This window comes from Oxyura jamaicensis, chromosome 9, assembly GCF_011077185.1.
Source record: "Oxyura jamaicensis isolate SHBP4307 breed ruddy duck chromosome 9, BPBGC_Ojam_1.0, whole genome shotgun sequence".
In the NCBI taxonomy this organism is placed as follows: domain Eukaryota; kingdom Metazoa; phylum Chordata; class Aves; order Anseriformes; family Anatidae; genus Oxyura; species Oxyura jamaicensis.
In genome coordinates this window covers 7,303,267-7,325,732 of record NC_048901.1, presented here as the reverse complement: position 1 = coordinate 7,325,732, position 22,466 = coordinate 7,303,267, and the positions used below count along the sequence as shown (strand labels likewise).

The 22,466-nt window shown below is 36.6% G+C and overlaps 1 protein-coding gene across 1 annotated transcript; it reads right to left on the bottom strand.

Moving 5' to 3' along the window:
- Positions 1–11,561: 11,561 nt before the first annotated feature.
- RBP2 (retinol binding protein 2) lies at positions 11,562–21,548 on the bottom strand. Its single transcript, XM_035334479.1, has 4 exons — positions 21,453–21,548; positions 17,610–17,788; positions 13,501–13,602; positions 11,562–11,838 (listed from the first exon to the last, which is right to left on the bottom strand). The coding sequence occupies exons 1-4, from the start codon at positions 21,523–21,525 to the stop codon at positions 11,785–11,787; spliced, it is 408 nt and encodes a 135-aa protein (XP_035190370.1). The 5' UTR covers positions 21,526–21,548; the 3' UTR covers positions 11,562–11,784.
- Between the last annotated feature and the right edge of the window lie 918 nt (positions 21,549–22,466).

The following is a 22,466-nucleotide window of genomic DNA, read 5'->3' as shown; positions in this document are numbered from 1 at the left end:
TTTGTCCTCACTTTTAATTGTTGTTATCTAGTATTACCTTATGACTGGTGACCACAGAGATGGAATGTGCTCAGGAGATGTTTCATCATAGGTTTTCCATAAGGTTGCACAGAATATTTATTGAGTGATATTACCAGTCATCAGAATGATCTGTTGCACCAGCCCTCTGCAAAGTGGAAAATAATCACATTTGCTTTCTATTAATGCTAGACAAGATTGACACAGAGTTGTATCTTATGCAGATATGAAGCAGGAATAAAAGCAAGTTTAAGAACAGCACTATGGACACTTTGGTAATCGACTGCAGCCTTTGAACGAACCAAGTTGTTTGCTTTCTCCACATCAGGCAGCTTTGTGTTTTCCAGTCACAGAGATAAGGTCTCAGTCCCCGATGTAACATCTGGGTATGCAATGTATATGACGATACAAAATCAAACTCTGAGACCACATTTTTATTTGGCTAAAATGAAGCAGCCAGTATTAATATCTTAAATATCCTACTTTATTATCTACTTCAAAGGGATGGTAGTGATGTCAAACCACTTTGAAGGGACTGTGGTGATATAAGACAGCAAGAAATCTTTCAGCTCTGTATTTTCTCAACATGCAAAAGGAAGGAAATTGAGGTTAAAGAGTAGCTGCCATTCTCACTGTTGAGATCCTATTCAGCACTCATCCCACGTGGCCTAATGCTCTACTACAGTCTTTTGTTTTACTGCTTGATAGGTGGTGTTTCATCACAGGCTCAAACACAGATCTGGCTTGTGGTGGGCTAGGCACATGAAACTCAAACCCTGCTACTAGGTTTTGTTTTCAGGTGAGGCTGATTTACACAGGGTGTTGGGAGAAGCTTTTAGAAACCCAGAATGTGACCACCATCCCCAGCCATACTCTTGAGATATGCCTGCCAAATGAAAATTGGCTCTGTCAACAGTTTGGGAAGGTTTTTTTTTTTTATTATTTTTTTATTTTTTTTTAATATTTTGTCCCAGTAGTTGTAATATGGATTTATTTATTTATTTCCAGGAGGGTTAAGAACTCTCCATCTTTATGGTTTGAGCTGCCTAGTTAGATGTTTTCTCAGTTTGCATTGTACTTCAAACAGCAATCACAGAGCTGCATGGCATTTCTGTAGCACTGACTGTATGTCTTTGCACTGGAAGTTTGTTCTTCACAACAGCGCAGTAACAAGTTATTTATGTATGACAGCAGGCAGTGATGAAAGCTGTATTAGATTTTATTCTCACTCTTTTATAATAATCGCACATAAATAACATATTGCTAGAGACAAATGTAAAAATGTAGTTATTTATACAAATCCAACACAAGCTCTGTTTCGTTTTCCCATTTGTGGTACAACATGAATTGTTAAAGTTCTCTGTGGACAGAGATACAGCCATGTATGAACTTCAATGGCAGCAGTCTCTGCTGTGTACCCTCGTCATCCACTCTGAGGAGTGCAAGCTATCACAACCATTTTTAAGTCAGACTGTATCAGTTCATGCTTTTAGCTTTTGCTCTCTCTTTTTCAGTCCTTTGGCAATATATAATACAAAAGGAACCTGGTGTGTGGGATTTCCAGGCTTCAGATCTTCTGGACAAATTCACTTGCAAAGATGAGGTATATAATCTGTTGAGGAGTGAGGATCAATACAAAGTCAATATAATGTCTTAGTTCAGGCTAAGAAAGTTTAGGCTTTTAATTCTCTCCTTATGTCACTTTTGTTTGCTCTAATGCTGAGCAAAAATCTGTGACTCTATGCTTCTCATGCCCAGTCATGGCTTTGCCTCATCTGCTGTTGAAAGATGGTTTTCATACCGATTGTTTTTGCCTCAGCTTTGCTCCACAACTAGTAAAAATGTTTGAAGGTAAGCTGAAAATTGAGCTAAACGAGAAAACAAAGTGTATTATTCACATCAAAGGTGGGCAACACTGTGAGTGGCTCAAGGTGATAGGAAAGCCTGCATTTGATTTTCTGTAAATAACTGTTTTGGTCTTTGTAAAAAAAAGTAGTGGTTCAATCTACCTTTAAAATCTGTTGTCTCAAGCCTTGTTCTGCAATTTGGTTAGCAGTCAAAGCCGCTAGCCTTGCTATCAATGAAAAATCTAGGTCTAAACAGGCAGAAGGACTGGTAGGTGTGTGAAAGATGACTGAATAAGCTTTAGGCTTAAGAATGACTTTGAATGCCAGTTGGAAAGATTTATGAAAAATTATTAAATTAGTTAGCTGAGTTGTTTCACAGATTCTGTTCCTTTCCTGCAGAAGTCCCAGGAACTTTTCTCTATGTTGGCAGCAACAGTTGCTAGGATAACCAGAGTTTTTTTTTATTATTATTATTTTGTTTTGTTTTATTTTTAAGTGATCATGGGTTTGTGCAACCTCCTAGGGTGTATGTAGTCAGGGTAAAGCCAGATGTTTATTAACACCAGGAGTCAGATGATACATACATTTGAATGAACATTTTGAAGAATGGAGGTTCAATGCAGTCCTTCCATTTTGTGTGTAATAAAACAGTTCTTTATGTCCATGGTATGTTGAAAACATGTCCCTTTTCACCATTAGTATCAAGAAATTCACTGACATGGAGTAAGTGAAATGAATTGGATCTTATATATCCATATAGCAATCCAATCACAAACCCTCTTGTGTTGTTCTTGTTATAAATTATCTTGAATATGCCATATAGTAAAGAGCATGCGGTAATACAAAACTCCTGGTAAAAGTGAGAATTTAAAAATAATGTAGATAATTTAAATCATTAAATTGGTAAACTGCTTTTATATGACTTGTCTTCTAGCCGGCAAAAGATAACCATACAATGTCTGCTTTAATTTTCTGAATGATTTTTCTTTCTATGAGTCTTATAAGCGTTGCCTAGTTGGGAAGGCTAACGATTAAATACTTGCAAATTCTCTAGTTGTTTGTTTCCAGACAGTTCATTACTGTAAGGAATGATTTATCTTGCAGCTTAATCTTACTATTTCTTTTACCCTGTGGCAGTGATGCTTGTCAGATTCTGTAGTGAGTAGACTTAGGTAACAAAACCCAGAAACTTTTTAATAGAGAACTGATCATTTTTTGACGAATTAATTTTAGCTTCCTGAATTATCTTTCTGTGGGTTAGATGAATATCTGTCCTGACACAGCACATAGGGTCAAGCTGTGAGATTTCAGGATGCAGGGTCTAGAAGGAGCATCACTTAAGACTGGCATAAGCTGCCGTGGAACTGCATGTTACCTCCTGAAGATGCGGCCGTTGCCTTAGACATGCAGTCAACTCCCCTGGCCTGCAGTTAGTAAGAAGAGCTACCACCTAGGCATGGTTTTATATCCCTGGTTTTCCTTGTTTTTTATATCCATGGTTTTATATGGCCACCCAAATTAAAACTGATGGTTTTTAGTAATGTGTAACTAATATGTAGCTGGAACTTAATCCCCTCAAGGTGCACTCGCAAAGTCCCCTGCACTTGCAAAGCTGTGATGTGTTTTAGCGTACTCAAAATGTACACTGCCTTCACAGTTCTGATTTTATTTAATTTATTACGGAGACATAACATTGCGATTAAGGCGGTGATTGTCGTTCCGAGGTCGGGAAGGGCCTTGTGAGCTCAGCCAGCAGCCCTTGGCTGCGCCCTTGGCTGCGTGTCAGGAGCGGTGAGCCACGCGGTGGCGCCGGCATCCTGCTCGTGGCGCGCTTCGCTCCCGGCGGCTGCCTGCTCCCGGGCTCCTGCAGCTGCCTCGGTAGTAAATCCTGCTGGGGAAGAATGCTTACGAAGATGGTCGCTTATTTTTAAATGATCGTCTTTAAGGCCTTTTACTGAATTACATAAAATTATTTGAATATAGTATTCACTGCTGCTTTTAAATCCAGCATCATGCTTATTTGTTTGTCATCGGATTTTCTTATTCCGTTTTAGTGGAATTTTTAATTGCTTTTAATTTAAAAAATTCCTCGTGTAAATAATTATTTGTAATAATAATTATTATTATCATTAATTAAAAATAATGCCGTTAAGTAAATTTTAATTTAAATAATGGCTTGTGTTGGACAAAAAACAAAAACAAAACAAAAAAAAAAAGCCTGTATAAATGTGCTTCATTTGGTTCAGGTTTTTTTTATTATTATTTTATTATTATTATTATTATTTTTCACCAGGAGGGCATGGAGGGAATAAACTATAGATCTGCAACGCATTTTAATACAGACATAACCATATCCATTTTTTGATGCGTACTCATACTTCTGTAAAAAAAAAAAAATAACATCCTGGTATTGACATATTTATACCCATAAATAATTCCTGTGTGGACCAGCCTGGAGAGTGACTGAAATCTTGTTTGATCACAGATCAGTCACTGTAGCAAGGCAAGTGTTGTAGCTGCTGTTCCTCATTCATCAGTCTCTGCACTAATTACTTTCAGGTTCAAAGTCTGTGGTACACAAACAAGTTACTGTAGTAGGAAAAATTACCATGGGTCAGTTGATGACTGTAAACTGTGAGCAAGCTTCTGCCTGGCAGTTTCTTCACAACAGCCTCCCTTTGAATGAAAGGCAGGAAATTGCCTCTTTTTTTTTTTTTTTTTTTTTTTGTACTTTATTGTAGACATTTGCAGGGAAGCAGTTACTGGCATGAAGCTGACCTTTGGGAACTATTTACTTTATGATATATTTGGTGTGTGTGAAAGGGCTGCATTGGGCCATTCCTAAAAACAAAAGAAAACAAAAGAAAACACCTTCCTCTACCACATCTTGTATGATATGACACTGCTATTAAACCATTTTGCTGATAAAATCCAGCCTCTTTGGTTAACTTTCTATCTGCAACAGATACCCACCTGTAGCAATTACAAGATCCAGACCTGTTCTAATCTGTGATAATTTGGAAATTTTAAATTATTTAAATATCAACTTTAACAAAAACATTATCTGATTTTTATATGTAAACCATTTCATGGTAACTGAGGAATATTTTTCTGTTAAATGTAACAGAACTGAGCTATGGAGATGTGTGAGGAGCTTCTCAGAGGTGGGACTTGGAAGAGTGGTTCTGACTGCAAATAGAAGCTGGGAGCTTGTAGCTGCCAGGGTTATTGTATCAGTGGTGTTTTTATTGGTGCCTGAGTGTTGGCTTAGAGAATTCTCTTGTTTGAGAAAGTAGATTTGGTTTGGACAAGACAAAAACTGGACTTTACTAGCTTACATCAGATTTGTATGTATACCTTTAGTGATAAAAGGAAATATCTGACAATAAGCCCTTGTAGTGTAAGCCAGTCTTTTGAGAAATTTCCAGGCTGAACAGGATAGTATAGAAAAAACTCATTGTATGGCTCATTTAAAAATAAACCAAAACACAAAACCAACACTAATTAATTTCTCCTCTATTATTAAAACATGTTTTATAACTCTCCCTTATTACCTTTCTTAAAGCATTGTTACTTATTAAATTACCCTATTTGGTTTCCTTGAAGATAGTAAATATTTAAATGCTTTGAACAGAACGTGTAGGAACAACCAACTCCAAAGTTCATAATGCTTTCTGCTTTGTAATCAGAAATGGACAGAGTTACATGAGGCCTTGAACATGAAAGATGTAGAGGACACAATACACAGTTTTCATCCCTCATAACTTAGTCGTAAGAGTGCAAAAAAATCACCGAATTAAAACATTAGTCTTCAGAGTGGTGCTTCAGATTTTTCTGTGGCTCCACAAACCATTGACTTTAATAGCCTCTGAAGGACCATGGAGCCTGTTAGTAACAAGTGTTTAAGAAAACTTACCTATAGCAAGCATTAGGGCAGGCATACTCTACTTTGCTGCTTATTTCACCATACTGGAAATGGCTAAATGTAATCTTACATTCAGGAGAGCTACATAAAACAAGGGGCTTTCTGTTTGTTTGCTTTTGGTTTTGTTTTCATTCTCTCTATGATTAACTGCCAGTTAATATGAACTGGCATTGAACTAGGTACAGAAGTTCACAGATTGAGTCTTCTCCTACCTAAAGATGTTCTTTGGCATCTTTTTAATGTGGGAGGAAAAAAAAAGAAAAAAAAAAAAAAAAAGGAAAAAAATGTGATAAAAACACCAGGCTATATTTATGCCTTTGGTCAGTAGAGATGAATTGCTGTTGATGCAGCTGTCAGGAAAGGATAGGAGCAGTAATGGTTTTCATAACCAAAACCTGTGGTCAGGGGAAGAAGGGTGAGTTGCAATCTTCTAACAATCTGAGATCAATTGATTGAAAAATTTCCATATTTTGTTCTTTAGTCCAAGTCAAATCCAGAAAACAACTAAAACAAGTAAAACATGCAGCCCAAGTGCTTTAGCATTGGTCTAATATTTAAGAAAGTCTTTTGGTTTGTAAACTGATTAAGGTGAAAGTGACTGCTCTGTGTGAATCTGTACAAATACATGGCTGCAGAATACCAGATTCTTCAGTAAGATGTGGCACTGTTACATCTAGTACAGCAATAGTGATTTATACTACCAAAGAATTTTAATCAGTGTCCACTTGTATTAACAAACAAATTGCAGCAAGAAGTGGATTATTTGGACCTTTTTAAATCCCAATTCCAAGGTGTCAAAGCGTGTTCTGCTTTCCAGTTGAAACATATTCCTTATGTGTTCTGTGTCTCCTTTTATATTAATTCCTTGCACTAGGACAGCTACAGAGTTCTGTCAGATACTTTGTAAATAATGACACGTATGTGAAGCTCTTATAATGTACTCTTGCACAGTCTAGTTTACCTCTACTGAGATCTAGAGTAAGCTGAAGTTTTTTGTTGTTGTTGTTGTTTGTTTTTTTATGTCTTTGAATCAAAAAGCAAACCTAATCTGTATCAACAGAATAAACAGATTTTTTCCTTATGGGAAAAACAAAACAAAACAAAACAAAAACAGTTTATGAAGCATGACCATGTCTGAACTCAAGGCCATCTGAATCTTCATTGTCTTGCACTTACTTCATGCTGTGCAAGTAGAGCATTACAGAGGGCTAAACTACTCTACTAAAATATGTTCTGCAATTCCTTTGAGTTAACTTGTTCCATTCAAAAATTTCAGCCAGTTATAAGATCATCTACTGGTACATACTACCTTCTTGTACTTCTGCAGTGCCCCTGTGGAATTTCATAGTGCAGGGATGTTTCAGTAGAATACAAGGTAATCAAGGTGAGTCAGGGAGGAAGACGTCACTGCAGCAGGTTGAGAAGCCTGATGCTGTAATCGGGAGTTGTATCTGGAATTCCAAACTGGAACAAGGACTGGAGCTGTCCAGACATTTCTTGGGGACCACACTGGATCCTGCGGCCCGGTGGCCAACAGTTAATTTATTCCTACCATTGTGATTTGGTTGCAGATAACATTCATTTTTCATGGCTGCAGAATGACTATGCAGTTATGGGAGTGGAAAATTTGGTTCTGCTTCCCATTTTAAATGGCACAAGTTCTCTAAAACAGAAATAGTTCAATTATGATCATACAAAGCCCTTCTCTGGAAAACACTTATTTTCCTTTAGTGACTTTTGATGTGCTAACATTTTAACTAAGTGTTCATGTTTGCTGTGTATTCAGTTTATGCCATCAAGGAAAGCAATTTGCTGTAACACTACTCAAGGCACCCATTAGTGGCAAACAGCAATCTGTGTTTTTAGAGAACCAAGGCTGTTTTTTTCAGAAAGGGAGTCATTCAATTCTGCCTTAATCCCCTACCCAGTAAAGCTTATCTTCCAGGTGTTATTCCTGACTAGTTTACTGATATTGGCTTCTCAAAAATGTTTAGCAAATGAGAGTCAAATTCAGAGCAAGTTGCTGATAATATATTTAGAAAAATACAGCATGGTACATATCTATATCAATGTCACATCTCAAATAATTTTTGGACAGAAAAAATATAGCATAACAGAAAAAAATCCCATATGAAACATGCTAATATTTTCTGTTGTGTGCTTTGAGCATCTTAGTGTAAGCAGAAATGTTTGGCTTAAAAACCTTGCTCCTAAAATCTCCATGAAGTTTATTGCAGTCTTTCCCTATAGAATCTTTGAAGCAGGTACCATTGACAGTGAATGGTAATGCACATTTTCCTGACACTGCTACTTTGAACTCCAAATGCATTAAATCCTGCAGCTTCAGAGTCTCTCTAGTCTATATTATCAGTAGATGTGCATGACCTGATTTCAGGACCTGATGTGACTGAACGGAATGAATGACTCCACAGAAGTGCTCTGACTCAAGTAGAACTGCTGGTGAAATGACACTCCAATCTACAGTTTGATGCCCGTGTAATTATTTCAAAAGTTGAAATTTAGTTAGGAAAAGCATACAGAAAATATAAAATTATATTTTATATATGGGAGTATACACTTGGCTCAGTTGTCACACCAACTGAATTTACAAATTGACAAAATTTTGAATTTACAAATTTACAAAAAAGACTACAAAAAAAATTTTGAATTTACAAATTTACAAAAAAGACTACCTGCTTTTGTGACTAAAGCTCAATAGATTTTTTCTGATCAAGCTAGAATACGTTTTAAGTGGAGTAAAAATATTTTTCAATTGGTTTGTTGAAAAGACGCTGAAAGAGGTATTCAGCTGGGTTTTAGAACAACTATGTTGGAAGGTGTCTTGGAATAACACCACTTTGGTCTGGTCACGCTGCAAATTTGAGCAATCTTTAGCTGTAGGGTACCTCCAGGAAAAACATACTTATTCTTCAGTTGTTACAGTTCTTTTCCCTGCATGTGTGGAAAGAGATGTGCCAATTTTGAAGAAAAACAAAACAAAACAAAACACAACACAACTGATCAGATACAAAAAATGATTTATTCTAATCTTCACCATCTGCATAATGTGTAATCAGCAAGCTGAAATTAAAATATCTGCAACCTCTGCCCTTCCAATCAATCAGGAATTAAACCTGACAAGAATGTTCTCTAGTGGAAAAAAAAATCTTCAGAATAAATCTGAATGCTTCCATCCTTTCTGTTAATCCTTCCCCACTAAAACAAAATATGTATGCCTGGTTAAAAAGAACACAAACAAATGTAATTAAACTACTTTTTTATTATTTTTTATTATTTTGTGTGTGTGTGTGTGTGAAATTCTATTTGTCTTTGTCAGATGTTAAAATAATGCTGATTTAGAAACCTCAGACTTTTTGACAGATGGCAGTGGAATAGATATATTTCACATGCAGCAAATCAGCAGAGTGGGTAGTTTATTCATGGAAAACTTGAAAGCCGTTCTGTGCACATGCTACCTACATGAACTTTCAGAGCTTAACAGAAAGATAACATCTTACAGAGTAACCACAGAGCATTACTGGTGGGAGCATTTACAATATTATCCTTCAGCAGTACTGTCTTCTTTTAACCAGTTGGCTTTGAGGGAGGAAAATAGGCTTGATGCAGAGAATTTTTAGAAATCTCATCATAAACATTTCCTACACACACCTGTTTCATTGTCATTTGAAGAGTCCAGTGACAAGCAATGGTATTGACTCTTTGCACAGTGCAGTACTCACTAGGAAGTGCTTTTGTTACAATACAGGCTTTTCTGCTCTCTGGATCAGAAGGCCCCTGGTAAATTCCCTTCCTGTTAGCTACATTTGAGTAATATTCACTATGAGAAGAATCAATGCAAATGGTAATCCTTCAAAACAGCTGAGACCGTACTGCATGCCAGAGGGCTGAAAAAATGTGAATGAGCGTTCTGTGATTTACCGGTGAGGTCTGTTCTTTCAGTGCAAGTATTTAATCTGCTGACAAGGAGATAAGGGACTTTGTACAGCTTAGAGACCAACTTAACATCGCAAATAAGATGCAATCGAGTGTACATTCGGAAGTGACTATAATGCAATGTAATGAATATTTCCTCTGCCTATAGTTCTCAGTGTACATTTCTAAAGAGTGCTGCAAGGTCTTGCATATCAGTATGTGCAGGAAGAAAATTTTGTTTTGGAGCATAAACAAGCTTTAACATTTTCCCTCTTCCTGTGAAAAAGTCTAGAATTTTCATCTTCTAAGTTTGCGAAAGAGTAAGGTCAGATGCAGTTTTCTCTCTAATCAAAGTCTACTCAAGTGCCCAGTTGCCTACTTCATTAACTTCCCATCCATATCCACTAGACAGAACTTGTAAATGCCATAACAAATGAATAACGCTCATTTTCCATCTTCAAACTCAGCATTTCTATATTTATGACAATTCTTCATAATATACAAGAACTTCTCCTTTGTTTTGTGATTTGCATGAAGTTACGAAACCCTGTGCAGTGTTTCTCCCGATGAGAACCAAAAGTGAGTAATATCACTGATTACAACATGCACGTTTTTTTTTTTTTTCTGGTGGTGATTACTTAGTTCTGGTTACATTTTGAATGCTTAGCTAACTGTGGTCCTCCTAAGCCTAGTAACTAGTAGAGACTTAGAAGTAGAAATTAAGTCTATTTCTATCAGAAAGTCCAGGTTAGGGCTGAATGAAAAAAAAAAAAAAAAAAGAAAAGAAAAAGAAGAATGAATTTACTAACTCCAAGTGCAGCTTCTGCACTGTAAACTACCATTAGAGCAATGCTCAATAAAAGTGTACAACAAGTTTGATACCAGGTTGGTATCAAATTTATTTCAGGAGAAGCAAAGTCTAGTTCATAAAAATGTCTCTACATTCATATTTACACATATGCACATGGCCATGTAAGTATTAGTGAGGTATTAATCAGCTTTGGACCTTGCAAATGATTGATACAGTTGGAAAAAACAGATGAGCTTGGGGCATACAAACCCCTCTTCATTTCTGTTTATCATGCATACACATTTTGTCGAATAATTTTAGTTTCCATCTACTGAAGTAGTTCTCACCATCCATGCTTAATTTAAACTTGCCTATAGCAAAGAGCATGAAGTCTTTTGAAAAAAAAAATAAAACTGAAGATAGTTGCATGGAAATGACTTTTCTTTTTAGTCTTTAAAAGCTAGGAACAAGATGAAGACTGCAGTATGCTGGGTACTCCTCATGCAGTCCGTGTAAACTGCAGTTTTCCTCTGAGAGCTGTACGTACGCCTTAGTATTAACTTCATGGAGCAACTCTTGAAAAGAGAGTGTGCTTCAAACAGCTGACTTCTTCACTGGGATTATTAGTAGGATGCCAGTTCTAACTGGAGGTCAGCACTGTGTCAATGATCTGTTAGGACCAGATCACATTTCACGCTGGCCATGAGGAATTTATGAGGTCTAGCAGCCATAGATCTGGGCCAAATTAATATGAGTAACCTTTATGTGGGAGGCTGTGTGTCTTGTTCAGTGCATCATCCTGTTGCCTGAACCTGTGGACTTAGGGATCCAGGACTAAATTAAATAAAAACAGTCCAATGAATGTCCAATTTTACTCAATCATCCAAATATCTTATGATATTACAGCACTTTGGAGAGATAAACCGTAGTTGAGATCACTGTGACTGTTAATTTTCTGCCTTGTTGCCAAAGGATGTTCCTCTGGAAAGAATCACGGGGATTGTAGAAAAGTATTATTTCAAAGACAATTAATTTTATTTAACTCCAGACTGATAAACAAAGAAAAAAGAAAAAAAAAAAAAAAAGGAAAAAAATGTTTATAATGGTTTGATGTTATTTCCATAAAAAGTACTTCTCTCCATAAACATGCACAATACATTCAAACAGCAGTGTCAAAGAATTAGTGCAAATCTGGTTTGTTAGCTTGTTTTTTAAACAAAACATAACAGCACAGTAGTGTGGTGAAGATCTTTGTTTTTTCCTGGTCAGTTTTATTTTTTCTTCTTAAATATCTGATGGCATACCTGGTCTTCACATGTCAGCTCCTGCAGTATTAAAACAATTGGTAAGAATATAGTGGTACAAGTTGCATGCCCAGCAGCTCCCCAGAAATTACTACAACTGTGCTACTGCTACTGCATTACAAAGATATGCTTATGAAAAACAGAACACAAGGAAAGAATAGTGAATTATATGTGACCGATCAGCAGGCATGCTCCACACAGTAATTAGATTTTGACATGTGAATTGAGCTCTACAAAGAATGAACTTGAAAAATGCATAAAGATTGCTCTTTAATGCATGGCTTTTTCATGTTCAATTATTAAAACAACATACCGTAATAGTTTATATTTCACATTACCTCATAATTCATGAGAAGTACCGAAACAGGGAAATTTAACCCAAACAAACAGAAAAAAAGGAGGATGCTTCAAAAGGATGGGGACATTTGCTTCAGAGGTATTCCCAGCTGTATTTCAGTGGCCAGATCAATACAGGATTTTTGCCTGGTATTGCAGCTGATCTCTTGAAGTGCACACACCTGCACATTGCAATGCACTCAGCTGGGTTAGTCTTCTGACTGTGCCAGGTATGACTCGAAGGTGCACTGAAGCTGACCGTTTGACCAGCAGTGGCCCTGACTTGCCATGGAGTTTCTGAAGACTCTTGTGAGAATCTGCTTGGTCTCTCTGCTTCCCCCAGCCTTAGGCTGATTACTGGAGGCAGCATGTAGCATCTTTGTTAGGTCAGCTTTTGAATATGTGAAGATGTATTGAAATAGGGCTGAAAAAGTGCTCTGGACAGTTGACTTTCAGTTAAGTGACAGATGGTTTTTATAATTCATTGCCTCGACCTTTCAAGCATACAGACTTCAGGCAATGTGTCTAGCCATACCAACTACCTGCAGTGTAAACTTGTCAAGGTGTAGATACCTAGGTGCATATAATGAGATAGCAATTAATACATTCTTTTCCATAATTTTTCTGCACCCACCTACTGCACCATCCAACATAGTCTTGCCCATTTCTTGATTGTTCTCCCAAGAAACTCTGGAATCATATTCATTACATACGATGTTGTTTTGAAATCTTTCCATGCTCCAGTGACTGTTCATTTCCTGCATGGCCCTTCTGGCCTCTCTGGGGCTCACTGTGTTTGTCTTTGGGCCCCAGTTTACCATCTCAGATGTTTGAATGTTTTATCTTTTTATTGTACTAACACAAGATAATTGCAATGTAGGTTGCTTGCAGGATCCTCTTGAGTATCCAGAGAGTGATTTCTGATCTGGATCACTGAATAGTTCCTACATAGTACTTCTTTCATTCTTTCAGGACAAAAGTAACATTTTTCTTGCAATCTTTTACCTATACTTTTTTTTTTTTCCTCTTTTTTTCCCCTTTTCTTCCAGTGATTAAAGGAGAATGAGAAGACGTTAGAGGTGCAATGTAACAAGAAGGGTTAATAGCCAGAGGGCAGTGGACTGGAGCAAAAAAGGCACTGTGGGATTTTGTCTTAATTGGGAGCAGTTGGAAAGAAATTGAGCATTCCTGAGATGTAGCAGAGGGGGGATTTCTTTAGAGTTCAGAGATCAGAGCTGTCTAAATAAAGACCTTTCTAACTAGAATAAGTAACAAAACCTTTGAAATGGAAGAGCTATACTTTGTTGCAGTCTGTTATGCACTATGTGTCTGTATATCAGCCCTTACCAGATGCAACAGGTCTCCTTCAATCCAGTGCTTCCAGCCTCGGTTTTTCTTTTCACCTTTCTGAACACATACCAGTTTGTCACCATCCCAGGTCACTAGTGTCTGCATGAATCAAGTAATTAGCTCAGATATGTTAACAAGAAACTTACAAATACATGAAAATAAGTTCATTCAATCAAACAATGAGAAGAAACAATTACAGTTTCTTCCTACCATTCCCCATTTTCCTCCTAAGAAAATGTAAATCAACCAGTCATCCAAAACCCTGAATGCTTTCAAGATGACATCACTGTTTTGATGTTAAGCTTTTACAGTATTTTGTAGTGAATTTCCATACACTAAGGTAGCATTCATATCACCTAGTGAATTGCTGAGCCCCCCCCTTTTTTTTTTAATGAAAGTGATTTTTTTTTCTTGCTGTTTAAAGTCACTAATAAAAAGATCATAAGGTTTCATGAGTGAAGATCTGCGGGCATATACCAGATAGTGCTGTGCTAGCACTTCTTATAGCTCTGCATAAAATAATAAGAGGAAGTATATGTTAATATAATCTTGTACAATTCATTTATTTACTTGATATAATCTTTCCTGCACTTTCACAAGAGGGCTTTAAACACAGATATCATGAGCCAAAGAGAGAAAGAAACTTTTACAGAGGAATTTTAGTTGAGTCAGTGGTGCATTGAAGGTGAAGGACAGGGGTCTGGAGGTGAGCTCCAGGTGGAACAGTGACAGATGCAGAAGTGACTGTGTGACTTAACCTCCGTTCTAACTGTGCATGTGGATGGCACAGCACCGCTCAGCTGGTGAACATACTCATATGAGGTCAGACAGACATAACAGTACTAGTGCTCAGAGATGATAAAAAACAAAACAAAAAACAAAACAACAACAACAAAAAAAAAAACAGGAGGTCGGTATATTCAGAGACTAGTCCACTAGTCTCCACAAGAATCTGGAGAATGTGATTTGCCAAAGTGTACAGATTCATGAGATAGCTGCAACTTTGAGGGCAACATGAAGTTGAAGGATTTAGACCTACAGTGAAAAAAGTTTAAACTACTTCTTGCTCTGTGTTATAGAGGTCATACTTGAATTTCTCCCTTCAAAGAGGTCAACAGTAGCTTCCTCAAATATACTATCCCATATAAAGGCTTATTTGACCTAGAGGGTCTTGCTAATGCTAGTGCTATCTATCAGAACAAATTCCAACTATTGGGAAAATACTCTAGAAGCACTATGAGGTTAATTCATCTTTTGATTATTCCTTTATGGGGGTGTCTTATTTCCTTTACGGGGGATTATTTCCCCTATGGGGCAGTCTTTCTGGAACATCTTTTGTAAGAAGAGAGGCTGAGAGATATGGGAGTGTTCAGCCTTGAGAAGAGATGGCTCAGAGTGGAATCTCATCAATGTGTGTAAATACCTAATTGAAGAGAATGAAGATGAGGGAGCCAGACTCTTCTCAGTAGTTCCCATTGACAGGACAAGAGACAATGGACACAAATTAAAAGACATGAAATCCCATCTGAACACAAGAAGATTGCTTTTTAACCATGCGGGTGGTCAAACGTTGGCAGGGGTTGCACAGGGAGTTTCTGGAGTCTCCATCTGTAGAGGCAGTCAGATCCTGACCGGCCCCAGCACTGAGCTATGTGCCCCGGGTGACCCTGCTGGAGTGGATGGGTTGGACTGTGTGACCTCAGGAAGTCCCTTCCTTCCTTAACCATTCAGTGGGTCTGTGTGATTCAGAGTCTGTCACTAATAAACAGGGTACTGGATACACTGAGTCTTGTCCAGGAGCAGGAGGATCATATCTGCAAGGAAAAGTTCTCTTTATAGGGTGAATTCTCTTAGATATGCTACAGTGAATTCAGAGGAACTTCTTTTGAATTGCTCTAGATTTGAAGCATTGTAAATTAGGGAGACATTTAACCATGTATCATAGGCAAATCCTCATCCGACCAGTTGCAGTCAATGAAAGTTCAGTTATTAAAAGTCTCCAAGAGTATTGGGAGCCTAATTCATATTCTGGCTCAGTGCTGGATGATTTACTTCTCTTATGAGGGAGCTTTCTGTTAATAACAGGACAAAACTCATTCCATTTCAGTTAACGTCTTTCATATTTATGGTATTTTTAAGCTACATGGTCTTTAAATTATCTATGCCCTCTTTACATTTAAATGTTGTCTAGCAGTTTTATTACCTTTATCTAACTTCAGTGTCTTTGAGGCATTATTTTGTTAATAAAATGACCAGAAAATTATTTTAGAGTAGTCCAGACATTAATGGCGTGATGTGTTTCCTCTTTCCTCCTCCTCTTGTTAGAAAGAAATAATATAATTTGTTCAGAAAAGAGTATTAGGCAAAAGTGATTAACCCAGGTAGGGTAACAACTGTATTAGCTGTGCTTCCTTCCTTCCAAATAATTGGTAATGAAGAGGAAATCAGTAAGTCTGCAAGTGAAGTGATTTTGCACAGACAGAGAGAAAATGGCTTTGACAGTGGCAAAGATTTAAGGATTTAAGGACTGGTGTAACTGATGATTCCTTAGATCCTTAGTAATGCCTTCAACTGATCTAAAGAGATGTGGGGGCAAAGGTTTAAAGCACAAACCCCATCACAGGAGTATGTCCCACCCAGTGCTCACTGGAGAAAGTGATAGGAAAAAAAATAGACATAGGGATATTTGATACTGGAAAATGGGTCTTGTTATTTGATGGCTTGCAGTGCTGTGACTGAGAAATAATTTGGAAGAATTCATAGAAGTCATAGGAATTACACTGCACAAAACTGATTTAAGAATGAAAAGCAGTCAATAAGCTCTGTTAAATCTGTGCCACTCCAGTGAAGGATTGTGTAAGTTCAAACGTGAACATGTTCTCTGTGCTGCCGCTTTCCTGTGGCAATTGCCAAAGCGAGATGGGCCTTGTTGGCAGTGAGTTTTGATCTGAGCTACTGAGAGTTTGGCAACAAGGTCTGAAACTTTGTTTATTGGGAAGATAATAGTGGTAATGGTGCAGAAGGCAGCCTGGAGAAGAACAGGAGAGCTGACTGCTGAGTGGAAGATGTGGTAATTGTCAGAAGAGTTGACAGGGGTAAAGTCAGCCTAGACAGGCAGGTGGAGCAAGGAGATTTTCAAAACCCTGAAGGGGACAGTCAATGGAAATTTAAGATCTATCACCCTTCCTACCTTCAAAAATCTTGCTTAAGTATTTTAGGTGTGAGAACAGAAATTAAACAGAAGCATGGAGCTGAATTCGGTAAGTGAATTTAACTGACAATCGTATCTATTCTCCTTACGGACTTCTCTGACATGGACTGGTTTGAATGCCTCACAAGACTTACTAGCTGACTCTGCTGTAGCTGATAGGGGATGTGCTAACACACAATATGGTCCTTGATGCAAACATTCCTTGTCCACACAGCTCACTGAAAGGTGTCTGAAGATATGCCCATCGTTTCCCACAGGAACTCTGAGCTTGGAACTCCTCCAAGCCTTGAAAGATCAAAGCGTGCATTGCAAGGCCTTCTTGCCTGTCGCTGCCTGCAGGCCTGCATTGGCACCTGTACCAAGGGTAACTTTGGCTCATGTTTTCTGCTTGTCCTTCCCGAACTAACCTAAATTTAATAGCTGAGTGCACCTGATTTTAAACAACGTCCAACTGTTAAACTGTCCAACTGAGGTTGAGCAGGCTCAGACTACAAGTCCAATATGAACCCAGCCACTCAGAGCTGAAAATGTATATTGACACAGAATGTATCCTAAAATCAAAATGACAAATTTACAGTTTCTTTAAGGAAGATACATAGGTAATAATAAACTGCTTTTGTTACTTTCTAAATTATGACATATCATAGAAAAGCTGAAAAAATCCCCCATCAGAAAAATATTTTATTGATGATTGTCCTCATGTATCTGAGTATGCATCCTAATTTGTATTTATTATAAATGCTTGTAGCAGGGAAGAAAACTGTCTCAAGATGCAAATTATTTGTGCTTTATGTTTGTAAAGTTCTGGCAATTAATTTTATCATTTATTCAGCTGTTTTTTGGAACGGCTAGTGCTGATTGTGGTGTAAAGATGAATCAGATACTACATTTGTACCTTAACCATTCGGTTATCAAGTCCTTTGGTATGTTCTTCAAATTCCACTCCCACAGTGTAGTTCAGTTCATAGTTTCTGAGAGTACTGAGTGTTTTTGTTTTAAAGTTGTCTCCATCTTGAACAATCTCCTTTGTTTGTTTCAGGTGTTTTGCAACCTTACGAGTTGCAAAATCAATATCTGCCAAAAAACAGAATAGAGAGTATCACACAAAATTCCAACATTTGTTACTAAAAATAAGAAAGTCACCGGTCATCATTTACATTTACACATCATAAAAATGACACTTTATTTAACGATAAATTAATTTCTCAGATAACCTCTTTCCCTGCAATATTTCACAGCGGAAAAGATCTTTTAAAAACAACAACTTGTGTTTGCAAGGCTTTCAGCCTGAAAATCTTCCACCGATTGTGCATTTTCTTATTAAGTGGGTATCTGTGGGAATATAATGAGCAGAGCTACAACATGCAACCAGCAGTTAATACATGCTGGCTTCTTAAATTATCTGAATCTCCAGATTTTTTGGAAGTGAAATAACAAGACCTACATTTCTTTTTTGGCCTCACTCACGCATGAAGCCGTGGGATGCCAGGAGTGCTATTATCATCCTGTGCCTGAGAGCCTTTCCCTCTTCCAAGCGTGCAGTATAAATCAAGTCACTCTTAGGCATATGTAGATACTGATATGCATCCTGCAGGGTTACAAATGTAGGCCACTCCCCAAACAAGGTCCTCAGAATAACATTCCTTGTCAGAAAATAAGCATGTTAAAATGACTATATAATCAATGTGATTTTGGCATGTTACTTTTAAGTGGACCCTAAAATCTGTGGGAGTATACAAGAAATTAATTAATTCATTAAAAAATTGCAGAAGTTTTGCTAATGAATGAAAGAGAAACAATCCACATAACTGATATCCATTACAGTTAAACAGCAGAGACAGAAATAAATTGTAGTTAGATGTTAAAGGAATAATAATTCAAATTAAAAACTTGAAAAAGTATCAAACTACAGCATTTGGCAATTCCTCGTTAATGTTCTGTCTGCATTTTATGCAGTGCTCATCTCCTTAACATCCTTATTTTGTTCATGATGAAGGCTAACATCATAAGGTAAACAACTGCTTGCAACTGAATACATTGAAAGTTACCGAAAGGAGAATATATATTACCATCACGACAGTTTGCTCCAGACAATCCACCTATTGCCAGCTGCATTGCCAGCTGCAATAAATATTTCTGAACCGCTGGCAATGAATCTTAATAAAGTGTTATATGCAAATGAAATAGTCTCACATGTTTCTGCAAGAGACTGAAAAATGGTTGTGGCTTTTTAGCCATCCTTTAGTAGTTTTGCATATGAACTAATCATTGTCAGCTCAGCAATGCCACATATTAATGGAGTCCTTTCTGTTTTGGTAGATTCATTATACTACTTGTGAAGTACTAATCGAGTTGAGTGAGAGCATTGGCTTGAGAAGAATTTTTTAACATGGGGAATAATGTTCTTGTTCACTATTTATATTCAAGACTTCTTGGGTATATTTTATCTTCTATGTTGGATTAAAAGTATCTCTGGGTCTGATTTATAACCAGGTAGCATAAAATTTAGGTCTCTCCGAGGAAAAAAACTGTCTAGACTTCTAAAGAAATGCTATTTCTGACTAATATATTAGTCTTGTAGCTCCTGGAGAAAAATTGGGAGGTTTTATTAAAGCATGGTTTTCATAACTGCATGTTGAACAATACAAGCGATAAAGATGATATATTGTTCTATTATAGTAGATTAAAATACTTTGTAACACGTTTATGACAAAACCAAAGTTTCTGGCTTAAAGGGCAAAACTATTCTTTAATTAAAGTATAGAAATAAATATTTATTAATTATAAGGATGGATGACTTTTTTTAAAAAAATGCCTCAGAGTGCTTTGAACCTGAGGATTTTAATACTTAAATATCAACCACATGCAAATTTGGGAGAAACAAAGCAGCAGAATATCTTTTTCACCCTTTCCAATTCATTTCCTTTCACTGATAACAAGTTAATGAAGAATGCAGTCTGCAAATAACCTATAGTCATATGCATCTTTTTTCTTTCTTTTTTTTTTTTTTTCTCTCACTAATTTAGTGGCAGTTTGTCACTACTACAATGTATAACTCATATTTGCATGTCTGCACAAAAAATCATGATGTACTAGTGCGAATAACTCCTTCATCCTAACCAGCTGCTGATGTTCTTATTGGGAAAATAGTTTGAAAATGTCAGAAAGTTCAGTGAGTACGTCTCCATTAGAGTGTGCCCAGGGTAGGCAACGAATCAAAGTATTTCCCAGGAAGAATAAATCTATATTGCATTCCATATTCTAACACATTCTTTCTCCTTTATCTTAGGCTATTGAGTGGGTCCAGTGCTTTTATTCTTGTGAACTGTTCCTTCTTTTTTTAAGCAGCCTTCTCAGTATCAGATGTCTGTAGTCCAGACTCCATTGTAGGCTGAATCCATCCATTTTTCTTCCAGTTTCCATTGGGAAATACAAGATCAGAAGGGGATAAAAAATACATTTTTTTTTTTTTTAAAAAAAGCTATTTTATTTAATAACAACAAAGTGATAATTTATCCACTGACTGAAATGGTTCTAAGGATGCTGTTAAGATGCATATCTTTCCAAGTAGCTGTCAAATTGCAGCTCTCTCATATGACATCAATTAGTGTGTATCTTTCTCCTGAAATTCATGATATTATCTTAACTATATATATTTATATATATATATATATACAAATATACCTCTAAGGTGTTTGTGTATAGTACTTACAGACTTTCCTGAAGTCATCAGGCTTTTTTCTGTAAATGTAAAAGCTAAAAACTCAGAACAGGGAAACCTGCCTTTCTTTCTTAAATGGGCTGAAGCTTTGAGGAAATAATAAATACTTTCAATAGTTGTTGGTAAATCATGAGAGTTTATTTTTATGAGTTTACATGTATTTCTTCTCTGTCCATCTAAATAGATAAATAAATTAAGACATAGACTCTTTGATGGGACTAAAACTAGTAAAAAATCAGCTAAAGCATCATTTCTTTCATCTCAGTCAAGCATTTTCTGGTATTTATTCCTAAGTCAATCTCTAGTGTAGGCATTGAGCATTGTTGGATTTAGATATTACCTGATTACCTGATGTATTAGACTTTTCTTCCTAACAAATACATTATCTTAACTTGTGGAAGGCGGCTACACACTATATTACTGATTTTGAACCACTGAATTGTTTTTATAATATACATAAGAAGCTATTTTTGTATCTGAGCAAACAAGTTCTCTAGCTCTCCAGTAACTTGAATCAAAAACTTTTGGACAAAGCTCAAGGAAGCCACAAATCTGATCTTGACTTTCAATGTGCTTTGACTTGAAAAAAAATTTTTATAATTCTAGCTCTTAGAGTGGCATCAGCTACTGTAAAAAGTCAGAGCAAGAGAAAGATCAAATGCTCAACAGAAGATATGTATCAATGACCATTAGATAGAAAACCATGAGACAACAGCTGGGAATGAGAAGTGCGTTGGCACAACTGGGCCCATGAGGGCTGTCCACTGTAAACACAAAAATAAAATATCTAAATATAGAGTAATATCTTTGGCTACAAATTTTCTCATGTTTTATACTTAGATCACTGTAAGTGCAAGTACATTTCAATTACTTCATTTTTAATGTGATTGACAGAAACCCCTATGCCACAAGGCACAATACAGAAATAAAATTATTTCCATTAATTTTTAGAAAGATTTTACAAATAACAAAAACATTTTATCTATATCTCTATATAGTTAATATTTTTTATTTTACCTAAAGCAACCATGTAGCCTTCAAAGTTTTCATTGGATTCCATTTCCCACGTCCCATTGTAATCAGCAGGCATGGTGGCAAGAGCTTAAAACCAACTTCAGATCAAAAGGTGAAGCTGGAAACAGGACCTGTTAGGAGAGCATTTTATAAACGTTCTCATATCTTTTAAGGTTTATGGTTTTCTAGATAATACAGTTTAAGGGTCAAAGTGATAACCCTAGAAAACTTTGCCTTCATTAACAAAGTTCAGTTGAACAGCTGGCAGACAAGGATCACTTCTGAAATATGTAGTAATACAGGATATGATTTTACAGTGACCTTTGTAAAGAACTACTAGCTATTATGGGATACCTCTGAGATATATTGAACACAGTGGCAAACTGTACAGCACAGTTAAATTTCCCAAGGTGAATTCTTTTTTTCAGTTCCTTTCTAGATGTGACATTTCCCTGTGAAGACCCAACCTTACAGAGCTGACAGACCCAGAACTCCCATTTAAAATTGATGGAAGTCTTGAAAGTGTAACAAACACAAGATAGGACCGAAAAGGGATTTTTTCTGTTGAAAATATATTTGCTTTCCTTTGACTTTCAAATATTTATATATCAAGAGCTATGCTTACACCAACTTCGATTTAACAAAATCATTGGCTATTCTGCAGCAAGTTTAGCAAATGTACAATAAAGTAATTCATAATTAGTCTCAATCCTTCCCTATTAACTGCACCCTATTAATTGCTTTTAATTACTCTGAAACATAGCATTTTGTGTTAGGAAGGTATTTTTCATCCAGCAGCACTACATTATTGTGGGGAAAAGCACAGATGTAAGTTGTGAAAATAAGCACATTCAAAATGTGTCTGAATAGAGACTTTGAACGTGCAGTAGAACTTTATAGGAGATTAAAGTAAGCACTAAAAGCAACTTAATATGAGCTAAGGCTTTAAATTCTTTGTCTTTAATTAATCAAGGTAACTTATGGACAGCTGTACAAATGCAACAGCTGAAGTGATCA

What these genes read in the sequence shown, in the direction of transcription:
- RBP2 (XM_035334479.1), bottom strand. Translation starts at nt 21,525, where the DNA reads ATGCCTGCTGATTACAATGGGACGTGGGAAATGGAATCCAATGAAAAC. An exon ending in TTGATAACCGAATGGTTAAG is followed by an intron (nt 13,603 to 17,609) that starts GTACAAATGTAG and finishes TGATTCATGCAG; the next exon opens with ACACTAGTGACCTGGGATGG. An exon ending in AAGGAGACCTGTTGCATCTG is followed by an intron (nt 11,839 to 13,500) that starts GTAAGGGCTGAT and finishes TTAATACTGCAG; the next exon opens with GAGCTGACATGTGAAGACCA.